This window comes from Syngnathus floridae, chromosome 8, assembly GCF_059516105.1.
Source record: "Syngnathus floridae isolate MCC-2025c chromosome 8, RoL_Sflo_1.0, whole genome shotgun sequence".
NCBI lineage: Eukaryota > Metazoa > Chordata > Actinopteri > Syngnathiformes > Syngnathidae > Syngnathus > Syngnathus floridae.
The window spans coordinates 383738-404457 of NC_142420.1; the positions used below are offsets into that span (position 1 = coordinate 383738).

At 56.1% G+C, this 20720-nt stretch overlaps 3 protein-coding genes, 1 long non-coding RNA gene and 1 other non-coding gene across 7 annotated transcripts; 1 reads left to right on the top strand and 4 right to left on the bottom strand.

Annotated features, from left to right (window-relative positions):
• Nucleotides 1–54: 54 nt before the first annotated feature.
• On the bottom strand, nucleotides 55–10077 carry cnga4 (cyclic nucleotide gated channel subunit alpha 4). 2 transcript variants are annotated; one of them, XM_088383085.1, is made up of 9 exons: nucleotides 9661–10077; nucleotides 3016–3171; nucleotides 2495–2803; nucleotides 2329–2430; nucleotides 2140–2246; nucleotides 1431–2014; nucleotides 1091–1336; nucleotides 832–997; nucleotides 55–768 (listed from the first exon to the last, which is right to left on the bottom strand). In XM_088383085.1, the coding sequence occupies exons 3-9, from the start codon at nucleotides 2671–2673 to the stop codon at nucleotides 278–280; spliced, it is 1875 nt and encodes a 624-aa protein (XP_088239211.1). In that variant the 5' UTR covers nucleotides 2674–2803; nucleotides 3016–3171; nucleotides 9661–10077; the 3' UTR covers nucleotides 55–277. The 2 variants fall into 2 exon arrangements, with proteins under 2 accessions (XP_088239211.1, XP_088239213.1); XM_088383087.1 differs by having other exon boundaries at nucleotides 3016–5392.
• Nucleotides 5399–8084, bottom strand: olig1 (oligodendrocyte transcription factor 1). Its single transcript, XM_088383088.1, has one exon. It carries the CDS (start codon nucleotides 7956–7958, stop codon nucleotides 7236–7238), a length of 723 nt encoding a protein of 240 aa, XP_088239214.1. The 5' UTR covers nucleotides 7959–8084; the 3' UTR covers nucleotides 5399–7235.
• On the top strand, nucleotides 6629–10527 carry LOC148393727 (uncharacterized). The gene is made up of 3 exons (XR_015859865.1): nucleotides 6629–6770; nucleotides 9022–9244; nucleotides 9483–10527. It is a non-coding gene; the product is annotated as an uncharacterized LOC148393727 (long non-coding RNA).
• A 395-nt stretch (nucleotides 10528–10922) lies between these two features.
• On the bottom strand, nucleotides 10923–20603 carry olig2 (oligodendrocyte lineage transcription factor 2). 2 transcript variants are annotated; one of them, XM_088383284.1, is made up of 3 exons: nucleotides 19595–20603; nucleotides 19212–19290; nucleotides 10923–11931 (listed from the first exon to the last, which is right to left on the bottom strand). In XM_088383284.1, exon 3 carries the CDS (start codon nucleotides 11900–11902, stop codon nucleotides 11072–11074), a length of 831 nt encoding a protein of 276 aa, XP_088239410.1. In that variant the 5' UTR covers nucleotides 11903–11931; nucleotides 19212–19290; nucleotides 19595–20603; the 3' UTR covers nucleotides 10923–11071. The 2 variants fall into 2 exon arrangements, with proteins under 2 accessions (XP_088239410.1, XP_088239409.1); XM_088383283.1 differs by lacking the exon at nucleotides 19595–20603 and adding an exon at nucleotides 13086–13256 and having other exon boundaries at nucleotides 19212–19371.
• On the bottom strand, nucleotides 19731–19839 carry trnal-caa (transfer RNA leucine (anticodon CAA)). Its single transcript has 2 exons — nucleotides 19802–19839; nucleotides 19731–19776 (listed from the first exon to the last, which is right to left on the bottom strand). It is a non-coding gene; the product is annotated as a tRNA-Leu (tRNA).
• Nucleotides 20604–20720: the final 117 nt, after the last annotated feature.

The window sequence follows — 20720 nt, forward strand, 5'->3', positions numbered from 1 at the left end:
GTTTTGTCTGCGCCTGACCGTGGTGGCCACCATCCAAATCAGGAGGGGGAAAGAAGGGAGGGGCTTTATTCAACTTTTACGGAAAGGTGTCGCTGCTGCATCACAAAACAATGTTCAATTGTCGTCTTACTGATAAACGACGCAAGTTACATTTCTGTTCTTTCCTGCGTGGAGAGCATATACAGTATGGTTTGGTCATCTTTCTTTCGATTGCACTTCCACACCAGCTTGCATGTAGAATTGAAAGTGCGTCACGTGATTTGATTGTTGTGGTCAGTCACTCGCCATCCATCACGTGATCTCGGCTGCTCTCGGCGCCATTTCCCTCTTCGGCCTCCTGGCCTTGGGCCTCCTCTCGCTCCTTTGCGGGCTCCTCGCCGTCGCCTCGGCGCTCTCCCCCGTGCTGCCGCCCGGTCCGGGCCTCCAGCTCCCACTCCAGGAGAGCCACGCGGGCCTCCATCTTGCGGTTACTGGACTCGGCCTCCGCCATGAGGCGAGCCAGTTTGGTTTGCAGGGCCTCCAGGACGCTCTCCAGCGCGCCGATCTTGGTCTCCACTTGCTGGGCGCCGTCCCCCGCCTCCGTCGCCCCGCCGCCTTCATCGAGCATGCCCATCTTGGTCAGGATCTGACGGCCCTTCTCCTCCAGGTGGCGCTTGGCCGCCGGGTACTCTGACAGTACGTCGGTCAGGTCCTCTTTGGACAGGCTGAACAGGTCCGAGTATCCGACGCTTCGGATGTTGGCGGTGCGCCGATTGCCCGACTTGTTGCCTAGGGCGTGAAGGTGGCGATGAGAAAGGCCGTGGCTGCGCCGCGGCGGGCAGAGGGGCTGACCTTTGATGTTGAGGATGCTGATTTCCCCAAAGAAGTTTCCTTGGCCGAGCACGGCAAAGTGGGCGACGCCGTCGTCGGCCACCACGGCCAGCTTGCCTTCTTTGATGATGTACATCTCGTGGCCCACGTCGCCCTTCCTGCACACGTACTCCCCTGGACTGAACACCTGCAGCAGCATCACATACGCCACGACACGGGTCGGCCGAGCACCGAGACGTACGCGGCGGCTGCGGCGGCGGCGGCGGCGGCGGCGGCTGACCTGCGGCGTTAGCTTGAGCACCAGCTCCTCCAGGAGGCTCTTCTCGCAGCTCTGAAAGATGGTGACCTTGGAGAGGGTCGGCAAGTGCACGCTGACGGCGATCTCGGTTCTGAGGTGGAGCGGCAACTGCTGCAGAATCTCGTTCTCCCGCATGATTTTCTTGTTGATGTGAAGGTGCTGGTACCAGTTGTCGATGCGCTGACGCAGCTCCTTGCTGATGTGGTGGCTGCGCAGGTAGGCCTTCACCTAACAGCCCAACGCAAAGCTAGCTCGTACGCTAGCTGCCAAGCGACGCGAGTCGACACGGCCGCTGTCGGGCCGACGGAACCTCCCGGCTTACCAGCTCGTGATTGGGGAAAAAGACGTGGTCGCGGTCCCTCAGGCTGGTGATGACGTTACCCACGTTGCCCACGATGGACGCAAAGACCAGCACGGCGATGAGCAGGTCGGCGATCATGAAGAGGAAGGCCTCCTCCTGACGGGGCAGCGGCGTGTCGCCCACCGTGGTGAAAATCTGCGCCGAGAACCAGAAGCAGTACAAGTACTGGCGGCGGGTGGACGCGAACGCCGGGAGGGACGCGTTGGGATAAACCCAGCCGTCGCTGCCGAAGCCGATGTGGTCGGAGAGCGCAAAGTACAGGCAGGCGTTCCAGTGGATCAGCACAAAGATGTAGACCATCAGCTTGGCGATGCGGAAGGTGTTAGGGTACGAGGTCCTGGTCTCCGTGCGGTCCAGGGCCTCGTTGAGCCGCGGCGTGCGAAGCAGACGGTTGATCCGCACCGTGGCCGCCTGGACGCCAAAGACCAGGTAGAACAAGTCCGTCGGCAGCAGCGACGCCAGGTCCCGCAAGAAGCGCTTGGAGCCCAGGTAGCGCCGCTTCAGACGAGCCACGTCTCGAACCAGGACGCCCTGCTCCAGGTAGCCTGGATGGGAAACGCAGCCACCACGTGAGCTTAGCCAAAAAAACGCTCCATAATCACGGACGAGTGTCCACATCTCTAACACAAAGAAGCACGCGGGATCCCACGTTGAGCCACGCGCCTCGTACCCGAGCGCAGGGCGACCATCATGTCGGCGGCGTACATCAGATCGGACGCGGCGTCCAGGGTGAGCCACACGGCCAGGTAGCCCAGCGCGATGGACGGGAAGCACGTCCTGGTGTCGCCCACAAACACAGCGGGCCTCGCGTTTGCTGTTCGTTGGTCCCCGAGCCGCCTCCGAAATAGCCATTTCCTACCTGAGGATGATGACCACCCAGTTGTAGACAACGGGCAGAACCATGAGCTGCAGCCAAATGTAGTAGAACCGCTCGGCCGGGTCCACCACCCAACTGGTCCAGCTGGAGGCAAATCGAGCACCCGTTTCCATGAAAGAACCTTGCTTTTGATTTGCTTGCTACTCACGTGGTGACGCGGGGATGCGAGCCGTCCCGGGCGCCGTCCCGGGCGCCGTCCCGGGCGCCGTCCTGCACGCCGCCCCGCACGCCGTCCTGGCCGCTGCCGCCGTCCGCCTCTTGGCCCACCTTGGACCTCTGCCGCCAGCCGAGCCACGCCAGCCGAGCCGAGCCAGAACCCTTGTTCATGGTCACTTCAAAAGTGCCTGCCTGCCCGCCTGCCTGAGAGCGCGTGTGCAAGCGTGAGAGAGCTTCTGTGTCACCATGGACGACAACACAACATTATCGTCGTCGTCTCCTCCAGGAGCGTCTTCATCCCCTGAGGAGGGAGGCCCGTATATTGTTGACGAATTCAAGTGTGATTTCCGTTGCATTATAAATGACTTTTCATAACATTCAGAGTTTGTGAAATCAAGAAAATACAACTTTGTGATTCCCATGTCTTTTTCAGAGCCACAAAATAAATAAATAAATAAATATGTAAAATATATATCATGTATGTATAAATAATAATAAATATTACATACATACCGTTTGAAGACATGCATCCACAAATACACGCACCGGCATGTCTCAGATATTCATTCAGGCGTTGAAAGGCCATCCCTCCTTCATCCGCCGCGAGGGGGCAGTGTTGTCGTCTCCATTGAGCGCATGATATGACCGGACGACTCTGCAGGGACTTGACTTTAAAATGGGGAAAGGGTTTATTTCGGTATTTTAGAAGAAAAACTAAAGTATTACTTTATCAAGTTTAAAGGATGTCTGAACAATAACAATAACAAAATAGGTGTTGCCTGCGACTGCAACTGCAACTGCGACTGCGACTGCGACTGCGACTGCGGCTGCGGCTGCGGCTGCGGCTGCGGCTGCAAGTGCGAGTCAGTCGCTTGTGTTTGCTCCAGCGGCAGGCTGACTTGAATAGAGCGCATTTGCGCACAGTAGGTGGTGCTACGTGCCAAAGAGAGAATGAGCATCGCCTCGATGAGCATCAAGACGGGAAGAATCCAAGGTCACAGCCACATTTGACAGCATTTGGGGCTTAGCAAACGGATGGATGGCTCCGTTGTTGTTTTCTTCTATTTTCCCACTTCTTTCTCTTGAATGCTCGCTCGCTCGCTCGCTCGCCATGCCAATGGTCACCACCAGGAGGCCGCCTTCTCGGCGGAACCATTGAATGTATGCCAGAAAGATGCTGATTGCCAAAGAAGGTCCAGGGTTGCTCTTCTTGCTAGCCTGCACGTGGGATCATCCAGAAGGGAAGACTCGGCATAGTCACCTGTATGTTGGGCAAGCCACAGTTGGACTTTTCCTTCTCGTCATCCCGCGCTAACTCATGAGCCACACTTGCACATTGCCTTCATCCTCTCTCTGGGGGCGCTCTTTTGGCCCTCGGGAACTCTCCAGACTGTGTACATTGACGGCCCATACCCGCCGGCTGTTCTCCAGTTGTGACGGGCCTCGCTTCCTTATGACGACAATTAGTGGCTGTTAGGGAGCGGGAGGGAGGGGGATCCAGGGAGGGGCCTGCTCGTGGAGAAGGACACAATTAACAAACGCAAGAAAGATATTTGCTAATGAGGATGCACAAACTCCTGAGACCTGATCAGGTGTGCGACGGTGGGCGGGAGTTTCCCCCGGGGGGGGGGGGGGGAGGTTACTTGTGACAACGGCACATATGCGAGGTCACCTGACACATGCCGACATCAAGCCCAAGAGCGTTTGACATGCTGCGTGGCGCCGACAGCTGTTCTTCACATTTGGCCCGTGCGGCGGGGGTCAAGTCCGAATAACAACCGCAGCTCAGTAACAAACGCCAACGCGCGCACGCGCGCACACGCGCACGGTGACGGCACGCTGGCCGCACAAGTCTCTCTTTGTCGTTTTGTGCGACGCAGCTGGACGTGCTGACTGGCACCGGTTTGGGGCGGGGGGGGGGGGGTCGTCTGCATGATGCAAGCCCAATGACATCACGCAACGTGGCGTCCGCCAGCATCCTCGTGCACTTTGGCCCTTCGCTTGGTGCAAACAAAGAGCGCACAATGCACAGTCACCATTGAAGTCGAGGCCAAAAAGGCAGCGCGGGTTGAGCGTGCCATTGTCTCTCACGCTAATTGCGTGCGAATGTCAGCGCGAGCGAGGCGACTGGCTAAATGAGCCGCTGGGAGCGTCGTTGCCTCATTAAAGGACACAGTGACGAGCGCGTGCACCCTCCTGAGGGAAATTAGCCATCAAAGCCCCCCACGCCGGGCCGCGCCCGCTCCCGGCAGGCCTCGGGACAGCTAATTGCTCGGCGGCCTGAAGCGGACGCTCGTTTTGCGCACCAACCAAAGCAGGACGGAGCGGGCCCGTCGGCATCCAGACGCCCGCAGATGCTAGCACGCTAGCCGCGGCGGCGCGGTCAATGCGTGTCGCGCAATGAGCGCCTATGACAGCCAGACGCTGCTGACCTTTGTCTCCGGCGCGAACCGACGCAGAGGCGCGGCCCGCCGTGCCGGGGAAAAATGGCAGTTGGTGCCCCGGCAAGGTCAAAGAAGTGAGCAAAGAAAGAAAAAAGGAGGGAGACAAATGGATCCAAAAGGAGAGGGGAACACGCTCGTGATCGATAGCACTGAGTTGCCCCGACTCGCGTCCCGGCACGCTAGTCCCGCGTGGCCGCCGCGTTGACCTTGTTTGCGTCGAAAGCCTGGCTGGCGCGAGGCCTCCTTGAGGAGCCGGCGCCGCTCCAGATGGTCCGGCTCCGCTCAGCGCCCTCCTGATTAAACACCGGCGACGGCATTAGGCGAGCCTCGGCGCCGACGTGTCGCGCAGCGTGAGCGCGACAAGGCTCCCGGAAGGACGACAGCGGCTCGCTAAACGCGCGTCTGTTTGGGCCTGCGGGGGGCTGCCGACCGCTGGGTGGGGGGGGCTGGGGAGAGAAAAGCAGACCCTCACAAAAACAAAGCCACAAGTTTGGAGCAGAGTGGCAAACTTTATTGAGACACAAAAGCACAATTGCTGCGATGGCGTCGTATCTGGTTGGGAGTTAAGGTGCACCTTTTTAGCCTGCGTGTTAACTTGGTAGGCCGCTCACGTGCGCTAACCGCCCGCCCACCCGCCGCCGACAGGGCCCTGAGCCGTGCACGCGAGCGGGCGGGCGGCGGTCCAGGAAGCAAAGACGCTCGGGAAGACTTTGACACATGCTAATGTATGCTAACGAGGAGCCGCCATGGCACCTGCGCACACGCACACACGGCCCATGACATCACGGCAAAAGAACGCACGCCGTCGTCTTCCAACGTTGACCCGCCCTCGTGCTCCCGGAGGACACGCTCGCGCACACACGCTCGCCCAATGTCCTTGGCTTGACGTGTTGACTTTTTGCTGGTCAGCAAAGAGACCACCGGACAGGTATTGTGTGTGTACGTGTGTGTGCGTGTGTGTGAGGGAGGAACGGACGTGGGGGCTTCGGGACGCACGCTGAAGTCTTGTGGCTCCGGTCCAGACCTCACACACATGCATACACATTTGCCCTTGACTTGAGTGTGAGTGTGTGAGTGTGTGTGTGTGTGTGTGTGTGTGTGTGTGTGTGTGTGTGTGCGAGCAGATGGATGGGTCAGATGGGTCCAGAAGCAAAAGTGTGTTTGTGTGCTTTACTGATGCACAGCCTCAAAAAAAATGAAGGAAAACACACGCACACATACACGCGCACACACACGCGCGCACGCACGCACGCACGCACGCACACACACACACACCTTCAAACATCACGTGCACAGCATGCACATGCACCATTTTGAACTTTCACTTTGCCCTTGACTTCTCTATCGAGCGTGTGTGTGTGCGCGCGCGCGCGAGAAGCCCACATCGTGGCTCACTGTCGTGACGTCATCGCATGCCATGACGTCATGATGCGACTTCACGATGATATTTGAGCGCCTTGCAGCTTTTGCTTTCCTTTCTCGACTGTCTTTGAATGTTTTATGAGCGTCTCCCTTTTGCTCATTTTAATTTCTCCATCGATCGACGCTCTTGTTTGCGTTTCTATTCGATGGTGCGACATTTTTGCGGCCTCTCTCTCAATGCCTCGAAATATGCGACCATTTGAGCAGAGGGCATTTGCTGGAGCTTTCTGCGGGAAGATTTCACTCCGTGTGCGCGCGTGCGCGCGCGCGCGCGCCCAGGAGATGAGTTAAAGTGGCAAGACAAAGCGCGAGCGGACCCCCGCGACGCTGCAACAATGAGAGCAGCCGGCAGTAGAAAGCGACACCCTCTTAGGGGCGCTCTCAAGATGGGGGGGATAAAAGGTAGGCAAGTGGACCAAGTCGCAAGGTAGCTAATCCCGCACGAAGCAGCTTTATGCAAATGCACGTTACAAAATGGAGCGTCCGACTTTGATGAGGCCCCGCCCCCTCGTCCTTATTTGCCGTAATCTGTCCTAATTGCGTGCAGCGCCTCCTTTGTGCGCCTCACGCTCGCAGCAGCCGTAATCCCCACCAAGTGCTCGTCGGGATGGCCAGCTTTCTTCTTCTTCTTCTCACTTTTTCTGTCCGTTTGAACGCGTTGTCACACACAGAGAGCGAGAGCGCAAAGAATCAAAAGGCGTCATCATTACAACACTGGTCTTTTCATGCTGGGGGGTCGGGCGGGTAGGGCCCAACGAGTAGTAGCAGCAACGCCCACCCCAAAGTTTCCCCTTCAGAGGTCGCCTCAACACAATTCCTCAACATCTTCAGTCCTTGGTCCTTTTGTGGGCGGGGGACTCGCAGGCGTCACTTGGGGAACCTGGCAGGCGGGGCCGGCTGGACAAACCTGGGCAGCCCGCAGGCCACGCACGGGCAGGGGGGCAAGCATGACCCCAGGGGAGGCCCCAAGCCCCACCGTGCAGGGGTCAGCGGGCTTTCCGGGGGCACGGGGGACAGCGGGGGTACACACTTGAGGACGCCGGGCAGAGGGGGCGAGGCTCTCGAGCCCGCAAAGGGCTCCCGGGCCAGGAGTAGCCGCCCGGGGCCCGAGACGAGGGGCCAGCCCCCGGTCAGCAGCAGACGAGGGCCGGGCCCCGACCCCGCGCCGAGCTCGCCCAGGAGCCGACGCATCTCCTGCAGCGACGAGCCCAGGAGCAGGATGTAGTTCCGCGCCAGCACCAGCGTGGAGATCTTGGAGAGCCGGCGTCCGGGAGGGGCGCCCGCCAGGCGAGGAGGTGCCGAGGAGGGGCCGGAGGAGGCGTAGGGGACCATGACCTCCCTCAGGGCGTCCATGGCCACGTTGAGGTCCTGCATCCTCTTCCTCTCGCGGCTGTTGATCTTCCTGCGCAGCTCCTGCTGCTCCTTGGCGCTTAGTTCCCGGCCCGCCTTGGAGGAGCCCCCTCTGGCGGAAGCCCCCGTTGCCGTGCGGAGACGGGAGACCAACGCAGAGGGGCCGGAGGGCAGGTCCGGCGCCGGGACTCGGTGGGCTTCCGGGGGGGCTCGGAGCCTGGAGTCGCTCAAAACGTTCATCTTCAGCAAAGAAGAACCAAGAGAAGAGCGAAGAGAAGGGCTGTCTGTGGTGATGGGGCCACGACGACCACTTGGTTGGTTGGCTGCTTCTCCCGAGGACCTTCTGGCTGCTTCGTGAGGAGTCTGAAAGTGATCCCCCCCCCCCTCACATGCTGGAAAGTCAGCTAAATGACCCCACCCCCCTTTCCTGACCAGCGACGCTTCCCCCCCCCCCCTCCCAGAGCAGCCAACAAACTGCCATTCAGCACTTCCTCCATGCAGGGCACTCCCAGCACACACAAAGACGCACGCACGCACGCACGCACGCACGCACGCGCACACACTGCTTGAGAACCAGCTCAGGTGAAACTTGACATGCACGCTCGGCCAACGTCAACTGTCCTCGGCATGCACGCAGCCCATTTTGAAAAGAGACATTGACACAAGCCGCCTCCGTCCCCCGCTCCACGCCGTGCGTGCGTGCGTGCGTACGTGCGTGCGTGCGTGCGTGCGTGCGTGCGACGGAGGGGGACTGCAAGGTCCGACTCCAAACACAAGGCGGCTTGTCTACGACGCAAGGACGAGCGGCCAGCACAGGAAGGGACGCCACCTGTGTGCCCGTGTGGAACATAGAGTGCGTGTGTGTGCGCGGACAATGAATGTGAAGGAGGCGGGACGTTAACGTTGGATCCGGCGGACGGACGGACGGACGGAAAAAGGGGACACCTGCTTGCATGGCCTTCAAATAAAGAAGCCGGTGTCCCTCAGCCGCCCAGCTTCCAGGCACCCGGCGTAAGAAGACTGAAGGCTTTATTGGGGGGGGGTTGGGGCGCGCGCACGCAGCAGCATCCATTTGGACCAGCAGCACGTGTGCACCTGCTCGCTAAAAGACACGACTGTCCCATCTTTTCCCGTCGTCAGGAAAAGAGCGGCCCATGCAAGCCATCCTTGCTCAGCACGCGCCACAATTGCTCTGTGCACATACGCACACACGCACGCACCGAGAGCGGAACTTCAGTCGAAAACAAAGACAAACAAAAAAGGCTGATGTCTTGGCTTTTATATGTGTTTGTGTTTTTTTCAGACGATCGTCTTCTCCCTCCCGCGCCATTATTTTAAAATGAGGATGAACGAAGAGCGACTTGGTGCACGAACGACACGTCAGAGCAAAATCAACAAATTGGATTGGACGCTTGGTTTTGATCCGAGGCCCGATCTGGTGAAGGCCGCGCTGCATGCGCTCTGTCTCCGGAGTGGCAGAGCCGGTGACATGGCCGGCCACCTTGTCAGTGTCACCCCAGCGAAATGTCAGTCGGGGCGAATTTATTTATGTGTGTATGTGTGTATGTATGTATGTATGTATGTATGTATGTATGTATGTATGTATGTATGTATGTATGTATGTATGTATGTATGTATGTATGTATGTATGTATGTATGTATGTATGTATGTATGTATGTATGTATGTATGTATGTATGTGTGTATGTGTGTATGTATGTATGTATGTATGTATTTATTGATTTATTTATGTATTTATTTTTAGTTTAATCGTCGTGCGTGCGTGCACAACCATTGGCACTCCGGCCACAACCAAGTCAGCCGAACTTTTCCCTGCACCATGCATCAGTGACGACGTTCATTAACTCCAAATCGGTTCCGTGCACAAGCCTTATCGAATCACTTGCCGCAAGAGCAGAAGGCGTTCAAGACATCGTACTCACCGAAGACGCTTCTTGTTTGTCGCCCAACTTGATTTTCTTTGCGAGCATGCAGCCACCAAGCGAGCTGGCCGCCAAATAAATCCTTCAGCGCCAAGCCAGGAGCGCGGTCCGACTTGGCTTTTCTTTGCCCTTGTGTTCTTTTCGACAAGGAATCGCATGCAGCCGTGTGGAGAGTCGCCGCTTTGCAAGGCCACGCGAGTCGCAAGCAACCAAGCCGAGGGAGGACGCGACGCACTGAGCAAACCGGAAGAAGGCCCTCCTCGAATCTGAATGCGATTCTTCATCAACAAATCATATGTATCGTGCTGCTTCACTTCGGAGATCTCACCTGTGCACGATTGAAGTAAATTGCGTGTGTGTTTCCCTTCTATCAAACGAGAAGGATTGTCTGTCGGCCGGCCGGGCGACATCGCTGAAAAGGCCCCAAGTGACAAAAGTGACACGAAGAAGCCAACTCAGAACCTTGTGAACAAAGTGCCTTTTTTTATTTTTATTTTTTTTTATTTTTTAGTTTTTGCGATTGTGACTGTCTTCTAATTTGGACATGTTGAGTCAGAGGTGCCAAGAATTTTACCACAGCATACTGAAACGGCACGTTGAGAGCTTTTATTTATTTCTTCCTATTTTTAAAGGGACATACTGCAATACCATCGTGCGGCAAGGTTGAAAAAACACATTTCTATTACCATACCATATTGTTATTATTATTATTATTAATTTGATGATAATAATAATAAGTATTATTATTAATTACTATTATTATTAATATCGTCATCCTTAGTATCATTACTACTTTTGTTATTTTTGCTGTTATCTGATCCATATGATTATCTTTATTTGACAATTTTGACTTCATGAGGATTTTACTAAGGGCATTAAATTTCGTTTCGGAATGATTGTAAATGCAACAACATGGATTTTGCCACACTGCGTGGAATGAGAAGGCGTTCCAAGTGGGTGAAACGAGAGCGAAACGCGCGCGCAGGCAATGCACGCATGCCGTTGACGTGCGTGGAAATTCGCATTCGCCAAAAACAAAGCCAAGTTTTCTTTTCCACCTGACGCGACTCCGAAAAAGGCGACAATTAATGTGTCAAATTGTTGCAAACTGAACTGACAATGTTTGTTTTCAAGTTGGTGAATGTGGCGGAAATGTGGCTTTTCCAGATTTTTTTTTTTTTTTTTTTTTTTGTCACAACACACACACACACACACACACACGCACACACATTTGCTCCGAAACGAACAAAGTCGACATGAAGGCCAGTCTTTTTGCGGGCTTTATTTTCCTTGAATGGAGTCACATGAACTTGTCAATAAATATTCGCATAAGTATTCACAAAGGAAAAGACGGAGCGCGTGCGCGTGTGCTGTACAACTATTTACAACAAGTCAGTTTTCGCGCGCGCCTTCACTTGTTGCCGTCCACCCCGTGCAGGCGCGGCACCGCGCTGCACATGCTGCACGGGCACGGCATCCCGGCGGCGGCGACCCCCCAGTGCTGGTAAGCAGGCGGCGGGGCCTTGAGGAGTCCGTGCGGGGCCCTGGCGGAAGGAGGCGGTGGCGGCGGCGCCAGCAGCGGGTGGTGCGCGCCGTGCGGCGGCCCAGCCGCCTGCTGCAGGGACACCGGGTGCGCGTGCGCTAAGGAAGCGTGGTGCGCGGCGGCGGCGGCAGCGGCGGCGGCTGCAGCGGCGGCAGCGGCTCCCGCCCCCGCAGACGCCGCCGGCCCCGGCCCGGCTCCCGCGCCGCCGCCGTAAATGTCAGCCAGCAGCCGCTTCATCTCGTCTAGCGAGGAGCTGAGCATGAGGATGTAATTCCTGGCCAGCAGCAAGGTGGCGATCTTGGAGAGCTTGCGCACGGAGGGCCCGTGCGCGTAAGGCATGACCTCGCGGAGGCCGTCCATGGCCACGTTCAGGTCGTGCATGCGCTTGCGCTCGCGGCTGTTGATCTTCAGCCGGATGGACTGCAGCTCGTGCTCCGACAGCAGCTTGCGCTCGGCCTTCTTGGAGGCCGCGCGCGCCGCCGCCGAAAGCCCGTCCGCCTCGTCCGCCTCGTCGTCGTCCTCGTCGTCGTCGTCATGGCAGCGGAGCCGGTGGTGTCGGGGAGGCGGCCCCCCGGTGGGCGAGTCGCCCTGCGTGGACGACACGGTGCCCGGGAAGCCGTGCGCGGAGCGGCGCAGCGTGGACAGGAAGGCGGCGTCCGCTTCCGGCGACGACGACACACGGCTCGCGTCCGACTCCATCCTGCGTGCACCTGCACCAGCACCAGCACCTGGCCAAATAGCACATGACGTCACAAAGATGCACACTCGTCGATGTGCAGGCAGAAAACGTTGCGCAAGCCATCGATGATTTCTCCAGCTTTTTTCTCTCCCTATTATTCTTTTCCATAACAAACTAAAAAGCTTTTTGGTTTTGGCAAAATGTGCTCATCTGGTTTTGAAATGTGGCAAGCGATGACGCCACGCTGTTCGTCGCATGCGTGCGCTTTATTCAATTTTACAGGAGAACAACAAGTTTCAATCAATTAGAAATTCATCTCCAACAGAAAACATTTGATCCGCTTTCCGACCGACGCCAGTTGCGGAAACGACAAACAAGTTGTCACGCTAGCGCAGGCGCACCCGCCCATGCGTCTCTCTCGTGGTACGCGCAACACGACTCACGACGCCGACTTGGACTCGCGTCAGCGTTGCCCGAGGGATTTGCATATTTACTTACAAAACGTTTCGTACAGCCTTCGAACGGCGTAAAAAAATGGACCGACCCAGGAAGGTTTTGCAAAAAAAAAAAAAAAGTTGAGTTGTTTTTGATCCAAGAAACGGCTCGTCTTACGTAAGAAAAATGGACCGACCCAGGAAGGTTTTGCAAAAAGAAAAGAAAAAAAAACATTGTTTGAGTTGTTTTGTACCCAAAGATCGTCTCGTCTTGCGTAAAAAAGTGAACGGACTCTGGAAGGTTTTGCAAAAAAAAAAAAAAAGAGAATTCAGTTGTTTTGTAGCCCAAAAACGGCTCGTGCAAAACAACCCTATAGGAAGTTGGCTCAATGTGTTCCTTTTTTAACCCTCATTTGGAGTGTACAATGTAAGATTCCTAAGGAAATCACATTCGGATTGCAATCGTATTTCGCTGACGGCATCATGCGTGCATGCAAGCTTGGTGGGCGCATCTATCCGCACTTTGGATGCAGACTGGACGGAGTTGATTTGCATAGGGATTGCCGCGGATCTAGTCACACACGGCGCACTTGCAACTAAATGTCAAGCACACATCCAACATAGTCGCTGCGTTTTTTCTGAGGCTCCTGCATGCGGTTGTGGACGACAATTTCACGTGTGCGCGTTTGGCAATCCGAGTTGGTTGCGGCGCCACCGCAAAGATAGACTACATTCAAAGGCTGAGGCCGGGCGGGTCGCTCAAACTTACCGTCACTTGTTTTGGGGCCAAGTTCCCAAAAAGATCCAAAAGGGCAAAAAGAGGCCGCAAAATCCGATTGACGTGACGTGACGTCGTCTACGCTGGACGTGGACCACGTGGACGACGTCCTTCCACGCGCTGGGGCTGCCGCATCAGTGGCGCGCCGCTGGGGCTTGGCGCCTTTTATACAATGGGGGGGCATGGGGGCCGAACAACACTCGTCACTCAGTGTGTGCGTACAATCAAGTGCCTTGAGGGAGGGCGGGGCAGCATCTAGTTAAGCGCGCGCGCGCGCGCGCGCACGCACAAAGTGTACGGAGACAAGAAAAGAAGGAGCAGGAGGAGGAGCAAGAGGGGCTCCCAGGAGGAGGAGCAAGAGGAGCTCCCAGAAGGAGAAGGTCGGCCTTTTGCCGCCTGGATCAATCTCAGGTTTGTGGCTGTCATCAATTGGACGTCATCTCCTATAACGAATTGTGGCGAATTAGTTGATGCATCACTTGGGGAAGGTCCTCCTCCTTCATTGATGAGGAGGACCTCACTCGCTTCGCTTCGATTCGCCTCGCCTCGCCCCGTTGTCGCTATGCACGACAGCTTTTCACAGAATGCAAACATAAATGCAGATGTCTTCTCTAGTAGCGTTCTTGAAAGGAATTGTTAAAGAACAAACTCACTCGTGAAGAGTGACGCGCGCGCATCTTCATTCCCGTGCATTTGGGGTTCACTTGTAAGGGAGCGCAGCGCTGCGCTCGTGTGCAGCGCCCCCTTCGGGCTACCTTCATACTTGCACGTCGCGCCATAGGGTTTGCTCTTTCCCCAACGAGGAACAGCGCTCGCGGCTGCAAACGGACGAAGGCCTTTGGGCTTTATCTTAGTTCAACTTGCCATTGAGTCAAGATTCTGGTCTGGCCCCTTGCTTCGGGTCTATGGCTCGCCATGAGCGGAGTCGAAGGTTTCGCTCCCGGTTTCAAGTCCAAGGTTTTCGTCCCTTATCTGGGGTGCAGACCCTCATTTAAGTCAAGTTGGACTTTTGGTTGGATGGATGGATGGATGGATGGATGGATGGATGGATGGATGGGGCGCTCCCGTTGCCCAGAAAGGGAAGACGGATGACCAAAAGGGAATCTTCCTCTTTGCTTTCTTGCGCGTCCTCCCGGCGACGGCGCCGTAAAACCATACGCCGGCTCTTTAGAGTCCAGGATGGCAGCGGGGGGCAGCGGGGGGCAGCGGCGGCTTTGTGAGGACGGCGACTATTAGGAGCTAATTAAGTGGCAGGCAGGGCCCGGACGGCTTCCCGTGCCAATGGGGAGCTTACAAGCTCTTTGGACGGCCTGACAAATTGAATGGTGCTGGCTGGGCCGGCTCGCCCCATTCTTCACGCCGCCACAGAAAGAGAGGATTTGCGCCGCTGGGTGGGATAAGGGAGGGGAGGGGAGGATAGGGGGCTGAGCTGAGGAGGATCGGGGGGCGACTTTGTTCCTCGGCGCTCCTCGCCTCAATTCAACAGGCAGAGATTTGCTTTTGCCAAATGTTACAAATGTTTCGACAACCTGGTCTCTGATCCTACGGGGTCACGGGGGCGGGCGTGGAGGGGGGGGGGGGGGCACATACAAAGCAGCATGGGCATGAATACATTCACGCAGCTATTCAAGGCCTGAAAGAACCCGCATGCTAACGGAGAGGCGCTAATCCTGTTTCACGTCGTTGCCGCTCGCAAGTTCACGCGGCGACGCGCTCGCTCACAAAACACACACGTGCATGTACACGCACGCGGGAAAGCATTTGACCAGGACGGTGCCGCCATCCATTGAGGTCAATCATGGGCAGGGGAGGAGAAATATTAAAGGATGACAACTCGGAGGAGGCGGGCCTATCCCGGCTGCCGACCCGCCTCGTCCGACGCTGGCCTCCATCCAACGTTGGGTCTGATACCGAGCTCAACCGGCCCGTGGGAGCAGCGGCGGCATTTTTTTCTTTGGCGGAAAGGGGGTTGTTGTCGGGGGGTGGGTGGGTGAGCGCCAAAGGGGTCGGGGGCGGTTCACATCATCGGCCCATTGAGGTCGGCCCCTCCCCTGTTGTAAAACAAGTTCCCGTGGACCCGCCTGAACACAGGGGGGCCCCGCAGGAAACATACCACCCAAAGTGCTGCCCCCCCCCCACACACACTTGCTCAGGAGGCGGGGCCGGCATCAGTGGCCAGCAACAGGTGGGGTTAATGAGACTGGGGTGGGGTAGGGGGGTCCTGTAAAGGGGCGGTCCCGCCTGTTTCCGCTAATGGCAAGATTGATGGACGGAGACAGCGAGACAAAACCGGGGGGCGGTGATGAAATGTAGAGGGGCGGCGGCGTAGGGGGGCGTCCTGAATGGCGTCTCGGCCCACAGTGGAGTCACACGGACGCGTTTGGCGCCTCCTGGGGGGCTAATTAGCAGGGAGGTCTTAGCGACAAGGCTGCGGAGAAAGGCCACAGGATGCCGGGTGAGCGCGGGTCAGCGATGACCACCTACTAGGAGACACCCCCCCCACCACCACCACCACTGTAAAAAAAAACAAAAATAAAAACGTGATTTAGAGGCCTGCCGTCTTGTCGCCATTCCTCACCTCTGCTGCCCGCAGACAATTGACTGGAGGACCTGACTTGTGTTGGGGGCCCGGAGGGGGGTCCTCCAAGTCTGGAGCACTCTGAAGTGGACGCGCACACACCACAAAAGACACTTGTTGTTCCTAATTAAAGGTCCACTGCTCGCTTTCACCTGCACACGCGGGCTATGTCGCAGCTGTTGCCAATATGCATCTCCAGCCATCCAGCCATCCAGCCATCCATCCATCCAGCCATCCAGCCATCCAGCCATCCGGCCGGCCGGCCAGCCAGCCGGCCGGCCAGCCAGCCAGCCGGCCGGCCAGCCAGCCAGCCGGCCGGCCAGCCAGCCGGCCGGCCAGCCAGCCAGCCAGCCAGCCAGCCAGCCAGCCCGCCAGCCAGCCAGCCAGCCAGCCAGCCAGCCAGCCTCCTTCTACGCAGCTCAAAGTGTGTCGTGACGCCATTTGGATTTGGCATGCGTACACGTCTGCGTTTCAGCCCAAATTGGAGCCCATCTTGCGCTCAAAATATGAAGAATGCCAATGATGATTTGTACATGCCGCATGTCATGAAGCAAACAAGCACAGAAGCCACAAAACAATAAGCACCAATCCTGTGCAAATTGGGGGGGGGGGAAATCCAGACTGTGAAGAAATAAATTGCTATAAATAAGCTACAAAAGTGAATAATATGCTATGAATAAAAAAAAAGGAGTGTAAAAGAATGGTATGAAGCAAACAGTAAGTATTTGTATTGCCATTTGAATGGTGGCCAAGGAAGGAAAAGGAGCCTCTGCCCCCAAACTTACTTCAAAATGGAACAAAATCAAGTAGGAAGAACTTGATTAGGCGTTAGCGGCCAAGCGCTAATAAGACAGGCAAGAGCGACAGTGTTGCCCGCCCGCCCGCCTCTTCTAATGAGGCGGGCGGGGGGCTCGTGGGGCTGCCTGGCTGGGGCGGGGGGGTCGCCGGGTCCTAATGAGCACGCGGACATTTGCTAAACTCCAATTATCTGCACCAGCACAGCGACACACTTGCTGCCTTGCCGTTCACCATGCCCACATCATGGGCCACACGAAGAGAAGCGCTGCCGCTGCCGCCGCCGCCGCCGCCGCCAAATGATGACGCTTGTGCTAATGTTAAACCCCCGCTAAGCGGCACCTCTCTTCACGGCAAGCTCAAGACGACGCTACTTTCAAGGACAAAGGCAAAATTTTGCATTCAAACTGCAAAGCCGATAACAGCACGCCACTCGGCTCATCTTCCATTGGTTTGTTCAAAGAACAAGAAATGGGCCAAGTCAAACGCCGCCGCCGCCGCCGCCGCCGCCGCCGCCGCCGCCGCCGCCACCACCTCATCCCAAATCCAAGCGTTTCAACAGAGCATGCGATGAAACGCGCCGACTGTCCTTTTATGCTAAGATGGCTATTGTGGAGCGCGAGGTCACGCGGGGTGCTTTGGCGCCGGGGTTGCCGTGGGGTCAAAGAGCAAGCAAAGGCAAGGTTGTCAAAGTGGCCAATCTATGCCCGGCCGGGCTGACGCTCAAGGCCAGCGGTTAGCGGGGCGAGCGTCGACGCTGGCAAAAGCCTTCCGAGCCAACGGACGGACGCAAAGTCGGAGCTGGCCGCCAAAAAACACTTTGTCGCATGAGGCTAACCAAGGAGGACGGCAAAAGCGTTGTCCTCGGGACCACGGCTTTTGTTGTGGCTCGGCGTTATGTAGGTTAATACCCGGCCCACGCTCAGCACAGCCCGCGCTGACGGCACTCAAAGTTTGCAGCCTCGGTGTCAGCGTGCCTGCCGGCCGGCCGGCCGCCACGACCAGAGCGAGCCCGACGGCGAGACCGAGAAGCGGGCCATTGTGGCTCATTAATTAACGAGCTATGCTAAAACAGGATTAGCATATTCATGAGGGAGGGAGGGGGGGGGGGGCGGTCAGCTTTCACACACATTTTTTTGTGCGCGTCCAGTGCCGCTGTCGCCGATTGTGCGCGACAACATAACATAACCCCGTTTGTCCAACGCCCGCCCCATTAACTCTCGGCGTGACGCACGTTACGCGCGCGCGCGCACACACACACACACACACACGCCCCCATTTTCACAGTCCAGAGAACACGGCCCCGCGGATTAGCAGTAAATTGGTGGTGGCTACAAAGTGATTAGCATGTTGTGTTACATCTTTATTGTCCTGCACAATAAACACATACACACGTGACAAGACAAGAAAAGCCGACGTTAAAATGATAATCAAAAGCAAAGACAACAAAGTCCTTTCTGAGAGAAAGCAACAGTTGACAGTTGAGCTTGCTCCCAAATCATCTTTCTGTACTTTGTTTTTTGGCGCGCAGATGAAAATGATGCCAATGCCATGCGGTTGGAGCAAAAAGTGTTTGCTTTCAAAAGTTCAGCCATGACCCCTTCTTGACCCAATTTGAGAGTTTTGTCAAGTTTGGACAGCGAGGCAGGAGGGAGACGGACAGCGCCGGCGCCTCATTTGGGCGCTCGCTCCACTTGCTGGCGGCCCCCAACCCAACTAGAGACCAGACCAGGCCAGGCCAGGCCAGGCAGGGCCACCCTTCAACGCGCTCGTTAGCCACGTCCGTCTCACTTCCTGCGACCTGTCACTCACGCGCGCATGCGGTCATTTGTTGCGTGAGAAATGGCCCAAAAGTGCTGTCGCTTAACTTTGCTCTTAATTGAGACGTCTACTGGCCACCTGTCGGCCTCATTAGCATGCTAATGCTGCGCCATTGTTGTCGCGCTGACAGCGAGGACGTGGGGAGGGAGGGAGGGAGGGATGGAGGGAGGGAGGGGGGAGCGGCGGACGGCGAGGGGAGGGGCCCGGCCCAGCCCGGGCCGGCCGAGCGGGGCGCTAACAAGGGCCTTCGCTCGGTTCCACCGGGGGGACGCAAAGACATCGGCGAAGGAGAGCGAGCTATGAGAAAAGAACAAGCCCACGTGGCGCTTCCTATGCAGCAAAACGTTGGCAAAGACGTTCGAGAGGCGGACGCAGACATTCTGGCGTGACCCGAAGACTGAAATGTTGCAGGGCCTAGCGTGGTTAAGGACCAAACGTTGCTTACACGCTCTTTGTCCTGATACCATTTGGGGCGTCTATATGCTAGTTTGAGCACCGCCACCCCCAAAAGTTGGAATTCGAGAGCAGGAGGGGGTCTTCATGGAGCGGGAGCCAGCTAAGGTGGCACCGCCCCGCCACTTGTCGCACCCTCCAAGGATAACGCGTTGAGCAGGTAGCAGCCGGATTGACTACCATGGCCCCCTGACCCACTCTTGACCCCACCACCCCGCCTGCTGACACATTGGAATGTTCCAAAAAGAGCTGCTCTGGCCAGAACCAAAGTGTCCCCCCCCCCCACACACACACACACACACACGCACACACACATCCACACAGAGATCCGCACATTTCTCCAGACAGAGTGGCCAAACCCTGAAAGACCCCCAAGCCAGCCCTCTGCTCATGTCATCATATAGTGTACAACTTCAGCACGCACTCAATCAGAAAACTGCAAGTAAGAAAAAAAAGAGCTCCTCACTCACACTTGACTTGGCTCGGGTCTTAAGGCGCCCACGAGATCGACTTCCTGCTCTCAACTCGAAGCTTCTTGGTGGTGACATCCCCAAAAGCCAAAGAAGAAGCAAAAGAAATACATTAGCATTAGGTTGGCGCAGCGCGAGCAGCTGAACTTCATCAGGACAGTCGGTGTGCTTGGGTGTTGTTTCCTCTTTCTACGCTGCCATCTAGCGGACGTCAACCGTCAGTGCAACAAACAGTAAAACCGTAATACAAATGTACTCATAATGGTCATTTACAAAAAAAAAAAAAGATTACATAAATTGTTGTCAATTTAATTGTTTATATCCTATGATATATATACATTAAAAAAAAAACAAGGCTACACGTGCTGTTTATAGTGTACATACTGTATTGGAATTGCAGCAGCAGACTTGAAAGAAAATCTACTAGTCATGAATGCAAAGGTTTTCGCCGTGTATTTGGAGGCAGCCACTTGAAATGTTGAAACAACGGCTCAAAAAGCCCAGACGACAAAAAGTTCTTGTCAGAAGTGGGATTCGAACCCACGCCTCCATTCGGAGACCAGAATTCCCGTCCACGAGAAGGTTTGAACCTTGAGTCTGGCGCCTTAGACCGCTCGGCCATCCTGACAACTGACGTGAAAGCCATCTGTTAGCCTTCTTGACTTGGTTGCCCAGACTGAGGCTAGTGCCAACGTATGTTCGCATCCCCAAACGTATGCCCGCATAGCCATGGCCATAGCTCCTTAGCTTTCCGCCCGCCGCCTTTTGGAGTTAGACGCTGCTGCCACGAGCGCGGTTGGACGTTGCTTGTGCGAGCTCTTGACGTGACATCGGCTGCATGCTCTGATAAGTGAAAGCGAGTAGAAGGTGAAAGAGTTTCCAAGAGGCTCTTAAAAGTAACTTTAATGCGGACAAAAAAACCAAAACAACACCACCACACCACCTCATAAACATAACTGACGTTTGCAACTCAACATTTTGAGTTCATTTGCCAACTGCGCCGACAGTCGCGTCCGGATGACGTCACCATGATGTCGTCGCGCCCAACTCCATACATGACAAGTCGAGAGAGAAGCTGGAAATGATGGGACGACGACTGTCGCAATGTTATTGACGATGCAGGATTGCGTCCATTCTCGGACTTTGACAAATACTTCAGTTGATGGCGCATCCATTGCTTTTCATTTGCGCCTGAATTCTTTGATTTGGAATGGAGTGCACTGGAGCTCTTTTGGCAGCTTTGACGGAATTGTTGTGGAAAGTGGCGGATTGAAGCAGGGCCGGGCAGCAGGGTGGCTGCCTCTTCCGGAATGAGCCCACCTATGACAGGACATCGTGATTTTCTAAGCATCGTTTGAACACGTGGATGCTGGGAGAATGATTGACATTGCGTCATGGAGCCATTCTGTAGCGATCAAGCTTACATACGCACATTTGCTATTTCAAAGGCATAGCGGTAGGCCTTGCCGTTGGTCAGGACCCAACCCAGGACTTGAGGATCCGGCGGCT

Excerpts from the sequence above, each read along its gene's own strand:
- cnga4 (XM_088383085.1), bottom strand. The coding sequence starts at position 2,673 with ATGAACAAGGGTTCTGGCTCGGCTCGGCTGGCGTGGCTCGGCTGGCGG. Across the intron at positions 2,247-2,328 it reads TGGGTGGTCATCATCCTCAG|GACGTGCTTCCCGTCCATCG; the intron begins GTAGGAAATGGC and ends GGGCGACACCAG. Across the intron at positions 2,015-2,139 it reads GATGGTCGCCCTGCGCTCGG|GCTACCTGGAGCAGGGCGTC; the intron begins GTACGAGGCGCG and ends TTTCCCATCCAG.
- olig1 (XM_088383088.1), bottom strand. The coding sequence starts at position 7,958 with ATGAACGTTTTGAGCGACTCCAGGCTCCGAGCCCCCCCGGAAGCCCAC.
- olig2 (XM_088383284.1), bottom strand. The coding sequence starts at position 11,902 with ATGGAGTCGGACGCGAGCCGTGTGTCGTCGTCGCCGGAAGCGGACGCC.